The 9907-nt window shown below is 63.8% G+C and overlaps 1 protein-coding gene across 1 annotated transcript; it reads right to left on the bottom strand.

The window, feature by feature from the left end:
* Positions 1-4559: 4559 nt before the first annotated feature.
* On the bottom strand, positions 4560-6797 carry LCN15 (lipocalin 15). Its single transcript, XM_011369974.2, has 6 exons — positions 6702-6797; positions 6177-6316; positions 6022-6092; positions 5714-5824; positions 4939-5040; positions 4560-4639 (listed from the first exon to the last, which is right to left on the bottom strand). Exons 1-6 carry the CDS (start codon positions 6795-6797, stop codon positions 4605-4607), a joined length of 555 nt encoding a protein of 184 aa, XP_011368276.2. The 3' UTR covers positions 4560-4604.
* Positions 6798-9907: the final 3110 nt, after the last annotated feature.

Raw genomic sequence — 9907 nt, 5'->3', positions numbered from 1 at the left:
CCCAGAGGCCCTGGCCACCATCCGCACGGGGCGGGCCCCCTCTGGTTTCCACAGTGCTTGGGGCCACCGACCTGGGAGCGGGAAGTGGTGGGGGGAGGTGGGGTGGGGCATACTGAGACTGGGAGGCCCTGGAGGCCCCAGGGGACCAGCTGCTGTGGCTGAGGACATGGGCCTGCCCACAGGAGACCCCCAGGGCAGGCACTGGCCCTGCCTGTCCCTGGGCACTTCCCTCCAAGGGCCAGGACCAGGTGGGCTCAGACCCTTAGCCACCTGCCAGTGTGGGGTCAGCCTAGGTGGGTCCCCGGGCCCCCGAGGTAGCTGCGCCAGCACAGCTGGGGGCTGGCGGGACGGGGCACTGGAGTCGCTGGACGCTCAGGCCCCTCCCTGCCCGGCCTCTCCAAGACAAGGAAGAGAAGCCACCTTCTGCAGCTCCAGGTCCGGCCCGGCCGTCTCCGCCCACACCATGGCGACGCCCAGGATGGCACTCAGCAGCCCGGCCTCCATCGCCGGTCAGTGCGCCCAGCGCCTCTGCGTCCCCTGCGCCTGGGCTTATATCCGCTGGCACGGGCAGGGTTACGCAACCCCCAGCACGTCCTGGGGCAGACTTGGCCTTGGACTGCTCAGACAGAGCCACGGGGGCGGGGCCAGCCCAGACTCGAGCAGCCAGGGCTGCCGGTGGGCGCTGAACAGGCTGCCTGGGCCCAAGAGGGGGAGCCCCCAGACCCTCAGGGGCAGCACACAACCCCATCTCCAGGCCGCATGGGCTCAGAGCGTCCTGCGTGCACCCCGGCCACCTCCCCAGGGGCACATGGTTTCCAGGCTCTCTCTGGTGGGTCTTGGGATAAAGTCTTCGAGGGCTGGTGATGGTGTCACTGGAGGCAGCACAGAGCTGAGCAGGGATCATGCCCTCTGGGTGGGGGGCATGAATGAGGGGCTTCCTCTGCCTGGGAGGTCTCACGGAGGACCCTCCCTGCGAGGGGGCAGCGTGTGAAAGGCACCAGGGCTAGGCCAGAGCGGAGGGCCCACAGGAGATGGGGGTGGGGGTGGGGGGGCCGGGGCCGAGCCCCGTCTCCTTCCTGTGCCTCTCACCCTCCCCCGCCGTGACAATGACCAGCCCCACCTGTGCCAGGCCCGCAAGGTGCATCCTTGGCTCATCCAGGCCCCACAGCACGGAGAGTGGGACCCCCAAGCTGGAAGGCCGCGTCAGCGAGGCCTGTGCTGCTGACGCTCCACGGCCAGTGAGAACCGGGGCCGTGAACGTCAGCGTCCGCCCCTTCCGCCCATGCCCAGGCCCCCCGCACCGACGCACTTTATCCTGGCCCGCAGACGAGAGGATAAGCATGTCTGAGTGAAGACAGACTCCGGGGCACCAGCTCTGTCCTCTCTAGCCGTGCGACCCTGCCTCAGTCTCCCCATCTGTAATGATGACAAAGCTGAGGGCGAGCGCCACGTGGCTGAGGGAGGTCTATGGGTACCCAGATCAGCATCCCTGGCGCTGCCCAGCCAGGGCTAGGGGTAAGGGCAGCCTTCCTGCCTTGGTCTGGAAAAGTCCAGTCCGGAACGGCTCTCGGCTCGGGCGAGGTCCAGCTTCCCAGGGGACCAGCTATAGCACTGCCCTGTGACAGGAGGCTGTCAAGTAGAGTTCAGGCAGGCATGGGGGACTCAAGCCAGGACAGGGTGACCCAGAACTGACTGGCACACTGGAGACCAAGTGGGACCACCCAAAGAGCAAGAGCAGAGACGGGGGGTGGGGGGACAAGGAGGCTGCCTGATCCTGGTGGCAGGCTGACCCGAGAACTGGCTGGACCCCAGCCCTGGGCTGATAAGCCGGGGCCCCCAGGGATGGGCTTGGCCAGGCGGGAGAGGGAGGACAGGAAATGCGGGGGACACTCGCTGTCTCTGGGTGACCAGGGACAGGATGAGGACAGATGCCCCTCGGGGCTGATGGCTTCCGGCTCCAGCCCCGTGAGGGCTGCAGGGCGGCCTGGGCGATGAAGCAGGACCTCCAGCACCTTCCTGCACCACCCGCCCCACGCCCGGCCCTTTGAAGTGTGTGCTTCATGACCTGGACGTTCAGAGCTCCTGGGAGAAGGATCACCGGGCACAGCGTCAGGAACAAGGATGGCGGTGGCAATGAGCCCTGGGGGAGGGATATGCTGCCCCCCACATCTCATCGAGGGCCAGCATAGAGCCCAGGCCCTGGAGCCTGACCACTGGGCCGGAAGCCCAGCCCGGCCCCTTGCTGGGCAAGTTGCCGATCTCTTTGGACCTCGGTTTCCTGATCTGCCAAGCAAGGAGGACGACGGGCTCGCTCCATATGTCCAGGGGTCCACTCAGGTGCACTTAGGCCAGGCGGGCGGGCGACGGCTCACAGTGCCCTGGCCGCAGCTGTGACCCGTTTCCAGGCCTCACAGAGGTTTACGTGTGCGCCCAAGGCCCAGGGCGGGAACCAGCAAGCCCGCGCCGCTCCGCCTCCAGCTCCTGCCGCAGGGGTCCGGGTGCTTAGGCAGAGCCCCAGCTTCGGAGCCAACCCCCACAGGGAGCCTCGGTTTCCCTACAGGTGCTATGACCCCGTAGGGGCCGGGTCGGGGTGCCAGATGCTGCCTGGGGGTGCAGGCCCCCCGCAGGTGCTAAGCTCAGCTGGAGGCTCCAGCCCCTCAGCCTGGAGGAGCCCAGCAACCAGAGTCCCCTTCACACCCACCTCCCCGCCTCAGTTTCCCTAGAAGTCCAGGGTCAAGGTGGGACCCACTATGCCATCCCTGGGGGCCTCTCCAAAGAGGTGACGAGCCTTGAGCCTGAAGAATCTGTTTATTTTGGGGAAGGGGGAGACCCAGGGAGACACCAGACTGGGGATGGGGAGTGGGGGAAGGGCAGGAAGGGGTGACCCAGGGCATGGGGAAAACAAAGGGCCGTGGGTCTGGACACCTCGGCGTGCCGAGGCCTGCTGCTCCGGCTCGCCCTGCACAGACAGGAAAGGCGTGGTCACGCCACCCGCCCTCCGCAGATGCCCCCAGCTGCCGCAAACGCACAGCAGGGCACCACCCCCGCCAGTTCACGAATCACCGCAAGGCCCATGTGAGCTAATTCTGCCACCAAAATTTCTGAAAATATGGAAACACCCCCACAGCTCCACACTGCTCCCCCGGAGGCCCCGGGCTGCTCCCCTTCCTCAGGATCCTGGGGACCAAGCCGCAGTGCCCAGCGCCTCGTTTGCTCGCTGGCCGGCAGTGAGGGGGCTGGCATGGAAGAAGGCTCCAGAATGACCACTGCAAAGCCACAGCACCTGAGGCCCCCATGAGGCCCTGTACCCCAAAAGCTGCTTTTTCTTTTTAAGATAATCTGGGAGGCAGGGCGCAGACCAGAAAGACGGGCTCACATTCTGCAGACAGAACCTTCCGGGGCGATTTCCCTCCTTCTCCTGCCCCCTCCCCCCCATCCGGTAACATTCCTGAAACAAACAACCACACGTGTGGTCGTGTGGTCGTGTGGTCATGTGGAGACAGAGCCGAGATGCTGGGACCCACGAAAAGTCAAAGCAGCCCAAATGTCTCCAATGCCACTGGATAAATGGCCTGGACAGTCAGGGAGAACAGGATGACCTGAGGGGTGCAGGCGGCATAGACCGTGGGATAAGGAGGAAGCCCCCACTGTGCCGACGCCTATCCCACCAGGAGAGGTCACAGGGTGGCCTCCTGACGCTGGTGACGGTCATGTCGTAGCCGTTATTTATGATTAGGTTCTCAACTTCCCCGCGACGAACTTGGCTGCAGAACCCTATGGTTTCCCAGTGTCTATTTGGGAGAAGGTGTCCCCTAGAGCCCACCTGCAGCCATGTCCCTAGGGGTCCCGGGGACCCAGCCCTGCGATGAGAGAGGTGGTGGTTCCTCCGTCATCATCTGAGAGAGAGCAGAAGGCTCAAGGCAAGCCCTGTGCCCTGGGGCGAGGAGGGGCTATGGGGACACAGAATGTTCTGGTTGGACAGGATCCCCCCACCCGAGTCTGCCTGGAACTCTGCGTGCGATCCTACTTAGAAATAGCGTCTTTCAGACGCAATTAGTTAAGAACCTCAGAATGAGATGGCCCTGGGTTAGGGAGGGCCCTACACCCAATGACTGGCGTCCTAATAAGAAGAGGGACGTTTGGACACAGACACACAGAGAGAAGACACACATGTGACAAGGGACGCAGAGATGGGAGTGACGTGTCTACAAGCCAAGGGACGCCAAGGATGGCCGGCACCGCCAGAAGCTGGAAGAGACAAGGTCTCCTTGAGAGCCCCGAGAAGGAGCCAGCCCCGCCCACACCTTGATTTTGGACCTGTGGCCTCCAGACCTGTGAGAGACTGTGTGTTGTTTTAAGCTACCCAGTTTGTGGTGATTTGTTATGGCAGCCCTAGGAAATCAGGGGAGGCTTCCTGGAAGAGGTGATGTGTAAGCTGAGGCCTGAAGCAGACAAACCAGGCAGAACAATTAGAAGCGGATGGGGCGGGGCGGGGTTCTTCGGTGCGAAGGCAGCAGGGGCAGATCACGCAGGCCTTGCAGACCGGGAGGGAGCAGTTACCTCGTCCCCCACCTGGGAAGGAAGAAGGTGGGTCTCCAGAAGTGTCAGGGTGCCTCCTTGGCCCCCGCGGAGCACGCACCTGTGGGAAGGTGGACAGTGGGTGAAAGGCTGAGCTGGCCGGGACTGCCTACTGCTTCCTGCAGCCCCCAGCCAGCCGGGGACCTGCGACCCTGTACAGGCACCCCGCGGCTGGGGCCAAAAGACTCCCTCCTCGGCTCCCCAAAACCTCTCCCTTGGCGTGTGTTGGGGGAAGAAGGGGCTGTGGGCAGGAGTGGCTAGAGGAGCTGCCCGCCTCCCCTCAGACCGCCTCCCGCCTGCACGCTCTGGGGGTCCGGAAGGCCGGCTGCAGGCGGGGCTCGGGACGGGGCTCGGAGCTACCTGACTTGGGCAGCAGGACCATCATGTCGTCGGGGAGCCCCACGGTGGGGTAGAAGTCCCGAAAGGCCTTCAGCGCCTGGGGGCTCGCTTCCTGGGTCCGGCCTGGGGCGGAGCAGGGGCCGCTGTGAACCCCGTGGCTCACGGTGGTGCGGGGGACGGAGAGACAGGGTCTCCTGGCCTCACTGCACCCCCTTGAGGACTGACAGCAGGTCTGGCACCCGAGGTGCGGCATGTTGGGCGGGGCCCAAACCGCCCGCCTGGCTGAGGGACCCGTGGGGACTGGAAGCGGCCCGAGGGTCGCCCTTTCCTAATTCACACGAGGCATCCAGGAGGCTGGGGTGCCCCGGCTGCTCTCCCCGGCCGCTCTCCCCGGCCATGTCCCCCATCCCCGCCCAAACTTAGGCATCCTTTCCCGCCACTCCCAAGGCCACCCTCCCACCTCGCCCTGGCCTCTCCACCTTAGGGAGCCCCTGGCCCACTCTGCCAATCTCCTCGGAAATTAAAACAAAATAGGCTCTCAGCCCCGGTTCAGGGTCTCAGGCAACGGGGAAATGCGAGTCCCCACCCTCGGGAGGCCTTCAGGGCCCCCTCCAGTCGACCCCTACTCATCCAAAGCGCCGTGGAATCCCGCCGCCCGCACCCCACGCGCCCCTGACCCTCGAGGGCCCAGACTCGGGAGTGTGAGACCAAGTGGAGCAGAGGAGGACTTGGGGCGTCCTGAAGGGGCGGGGCCAGGGCCAGGGGAGGGCGGGGCGGGGCCCGGGGCTCTCCTCACTGTAGAGCTGCACCATGGTGCTGAGCGCCCCCTCCAGCTCCTTGTAGATGTAGACCACCGCGAAGGCGCTGTAGTCCGTGTCCACCACGCGCACGTCCAGGTAGCCTAGGACTGCGGACAAGGAGAAGTGCACGGGGCCCAGGCAGCCGCGCAGCCCACGCCCACGCCGGCCTCGGCTTGGAGGGGGAGGGGAGGGGAGCTAGCAGATGGCGATGGAGGCAGGGGACCCTGGATGCAGGGACAGTCCCATGTCACCCCATGGGGAAGCGGCCTCAGGCACCCCTGACGGCGGGTGGGGCAGGTCCTACCTGGGACTCTGAAGTGCCCCTCGGAGCCCACCTTCAAGTACTCGGCATCCACCTGGTGACAGCCCTCAGCCCTGGGGGCGCACAGCGCTCTCACTCTCTGCAGCTGCCGGGGTTCACCCCGCCAGCCAGGGGTGCCCCGTTCCCACCGGGCTCACCCAGGGAACTCCATGTGGACGCGGAGGTTGCCCTCTGCGGTGGCTGTGACCGCTCTGGTGGACATCAGCAGGTGATCCTTCTTGCCCAGGAAGACCTTGCAGTCGGACACCATGGAGACGACGAACCAGAGGCCTGAGAACTGCAAAGCAGCCGGGTGACCGCAGGCCCGGGGACCGCGGCCCATAAGCCGGACAACCCGGAACCGGGCGGGACCTGCCTGAAGCTGCACGGTTGGGTCCCCAGAGTGTCCACTTCTTGGATCTGAGCCCGGGGTGGACGAGAGCCCTGTTCTGCACTCCCCTGGGGCCAGTCACATCACTTGTGAGCCTCGGTACCCACTGTGGAATGGGTCAGTAATCACCCCCACACGAGGTGGCTTCGGGGTCACATGAGAGCGAGTTACAGGGTTTGCAGGCCTGAGGTCCGGCAGCCAGAGGCAGCTGTTACTGTCACCCCCTCGTTGTTGTCTCCAGCAGGGGCTCAGCCCCCAGCCCCACCCGCAGCACACACCAAGGCTCCTGTACCTTCTTGGCATCAAAATCTGGCTGCACCAGGACCTCGGCCTGAGCCGCGGACACCCAGAGAAGCGCCAGGACCCAGCCCAGCAGGACGGACATCATTCCCGCGCCTGTCCTCAGCCCCTGGCTCCGTCCTGGCCCTAGCAGGCCCGGCTTTATAGCCCAGCCCATCGCGGGCTGGCCAGACAAGCAGGTGGGGAAAGGCCTGGGCCGGAAACTCCAGCCCTCCTTTGTCCATTGTTTGGCACAATCACGCCAGTGTCCTCCCTGGCTCCAGGGGTCATTTCCTGGAGGGCTCCAGAGAGCCGCGCTCTCACCTGGCTCCCCGGAGCTGCGGATTTGCCCCCCAGACCTGCCAGGCAGTCCTGGGGGCCCAAGCAGAGACTCTTGGCCTGCCCTGCCGGGACTTGAAACCTGAGCACCTCTGTCTGCTTCCGGCCTGGCTGGGGCTGGGAGCCCGGGCCTTCGGGGGTGCCACTGGGATGCCGCCAGGCTCAGGTACGCTCTGGCCAGAGGGTCTCGCTCAGGGCCTGGCCTCCAGGGTCCTCGCTCCCTCTCTTCTTGCAAATGAGTGGAGTCACCACTGGACCTTGTATAGGAGCAGAGCCTGCAGCAGGACAATGGTGGCAGAGGTGATGTCAGAGGCCTGAGTGCCCCTCATCCAGACCCCCACGGCTCCCACACAGCCACCAGCTGGGCCGCCAGCAAGCGTCTGGAGCGTGGGGCCGAGCCGCCACTCAGGGTGGATTAGGGTCTTGAAACCACCTTATCACTGGTTGTATAAGTGTGTGGGCGAGACTGTCGCCAGGCAGGCACCATGCACAGGCGGGAGCTTGACCTGGCAAGGCCCCTGCAGGTGACATCTCCTGTCCACACAGAGCACCCAGGGACACTGCAAGGTGCAGCACATGACCTCGGACACACCGCCCAGTCACCTCTGGTCAGGAGCAGGGCTCCCCAGGGAGGACCATCACTACTAGTGCTCTGGAGTGGATGGGGTACTGGGTCAGAGAAAGGCCCCCCCACACACACACGTGGGGGATGGGTGGAGCCCAGGCTTCCCTCAGCCTCTCCTGGGTTTCAGGAGGCGCCAGCTTTCGACCGAGTCCCAGCCACCGGACGGAATGCAGGCAAAGCCTTCCCACAAAAATATTTACAAAACACGCAGCTGATAAAGGGCTTAGATCCAGAATCTACAAAGAACTCTCAAGACTCCATAATTAAAAAAAACAACAACAAAGAAACGCCCAATTAAACAAAAAAAAAACCAGGGAAAAGATTTTAAAAAGATATCTCACCAAGAAGATATTCCGATGGAAAATAAACACATGCAAAGATGTTCCACACCACCTGTCCTGGGGAGACACAGACTGAAACCATCTGAGACACAACCACAGGGCCAGGGCCGTGCAAGGGCAGCAAATCTGTCAATGAACGCGTTGCAGTGGGGTGGGGGGTGGGGCGGGAGGGAGCTGCATCCTGGACGCCCCTTGGCGGCATCTTACGAAGTTCAGTGCTCCTTGGCCATCTGATTCAACAATCACGCACCTCGGTATTTACCCCAGAGAAATGTACGCAAAACCCGCACCGGTGTTTCTGGGGCTTTATTTACTGTCACAGAGAAGTGCCACCAACCCAATGTGCTTCCTCGGGAGTGGGCGAAGGAGCTGCCGCTGTGACGGGCACATCTCAGGAGCAGCCGGAACCAACGCCGGTTCACGCAGCAGCTCAGATAAACACCAGATGCGTTAGGCGGAGGGAGAGACGCCCGTGTGACAGGCTACCCACCGGGACCTTCTAGGACATTCTAGAAAAGGCAAACCCATAGGGGTAGAAAGCCGCTCTGTGGTGGCTGGGGCCGATGTGGGGGTGCGGCTGACGACAGGGACATGCTGGGACTTCTGGGGTGACAGACTGTGGTGGTTATGTGACTGCGTTTGTCTAAAAGTACAGAGCTGTGCCCCTAAAAGGGTGAATTCTACTGTACGTAAATTATACCTCAATTTTTAAAAGCATATATAAGCTACCTACATATTTAAAACCTTCCCCAAAGCTGCCTCTTGTGTTGAGGGCAGGGTAGCCTTTGTAAGTCCCCAGCTACAAGTCCAAAGTGCCAGGGAAAGGGTGGGGGCAGAGATGGGGCAGGGCAGACCCAGGACCCCCGAGCATGGGGCTGTTGGGCCAGAGCGAAGCTTCGGTCCTTCCTAGGTCAGCAAGGACCAAGGGGTAGCCGACTGCTTCTCCCGCTAACCTGACACCTGACGTCCTTCCAGTAAAGTCCCGCTGGCTTTGGTTGGCCAGGGCTGCTGTCACCTACCTCCAGGAATGGGGGGAGGGCGTCCTAAGCACAGGCGGCCCCCACAAGGCCTCGCCAGACTTCTCCTGCCTGAAGGGGGTCAGGAGCCGTCCCCGCTGGCTCTGCACCCCTTCTCCAGCCTGCCGAGGGGGGGTCTCGCCCTGCAGAGGGCCAGTCCCCCTCCCGGTGTGGTGTCCCACAAAGTCCCGTCTGTCACCACAGGGTTCACATGGAGCCCACTCCCCACTGGCCACAGGTCAGGGAGTCCCCAGGGCCAGGTGGAGATAGGGCCCAGGAGCCCCCCACATCTCTGGGTACCCAGGAAAGGAGTTGGGGCGCTCTGACCCCATCCCTGTCCTTTCCGAGGCTGCCCCACTCACAGCCTCCCCCTCTGGGGAGATGGTCACAGACCCCCGCAGGCCCCCACCAGCACAGGACCTCTGCCCCGGAGTGGAGGTGGGGGAGCCAGGCCTGGGGGGGTGGGCTCTGCTGCTGGCTGAGAGTCGAGCACCTCTACAGTGTGCTTCATGTGGGGCTCCTGACACCACCCCCAGCTGAGGTCCACAACCAGGCAGCTGCCCCGCTCCGCGATGCTCCCGCCCCTTAGCTGCAGGCTGCTGCGGCCCCGCCCCAGCCACAGTGTGCGTGGCGGTCAAGACGTGGCCCCTGCAGTGCCATCCCACTGCCCAGTGGCCAGGACCTCCGTGCCCGCTCCTCTCATGCAACCCAGGGTGGCGTGGCATGGCGTGCCCAGGATGGCAGGGTGCTGAGAGCTCTCTGCAGGTGCCTGGCACTTGACGGGCCCAGGAGGTGTCAGCAACCACCAGGGCCATGCTTCCTGCCTCCAGTCAGCCCCCAGGGGGCCAGCCGGCTGTGGGGTCCTCCTACTTGCTGGGCTTCCAGGTTTACTGGGGCA

The sequence above is a fragment of the Pteropus vampyrus genome, unplaced genomic scaffold (assembly GCF_000151845.1).
Source record: "Pteropus vampyrus isolate Shadow unplaced genomic scaffold, Pvam_2.0 Scaffold157, whole genome shotgun sequence".
In the NCBI taxonomy this organism is placed as follows: Eukaryota; Metazoa; Chordata; class Mammalia; order Chiroptera; family Pteropodidae; genus Pteropus; species Pteropus vampyrus.
The sequence above is the reverse complement of the archived record's forward strand: the minus strand, read 5'-3'. Positions and strand labels throughout refer to the sequence as shown.

Bases quoted from the DNA above. Each gene is read 5' to 3' on its own strand.
- LCN15 (XM_011369974.2), bottom strand. From the start codon at position 6,797: ATGATGTCCGTCCTGCTGGGCTGGGTCCTGGCGCTTCTCTGGGTGTCC. The intron at 6,093-6,176 runs GTGAGCCCGGTG...GTGCGCCCCCAG, and splicing joins GTCCACATGGAGTTCCCTGG to GGCTGAGGGCTGTCACCAGG. The intron at 5,041-5,713 runs GTGAGGAGAGCC...GCTCCGCCCCAG, and splicing joins CACCATGGTGCAGCTCTACA to GCCGGACCCAGGAAGCGAGC.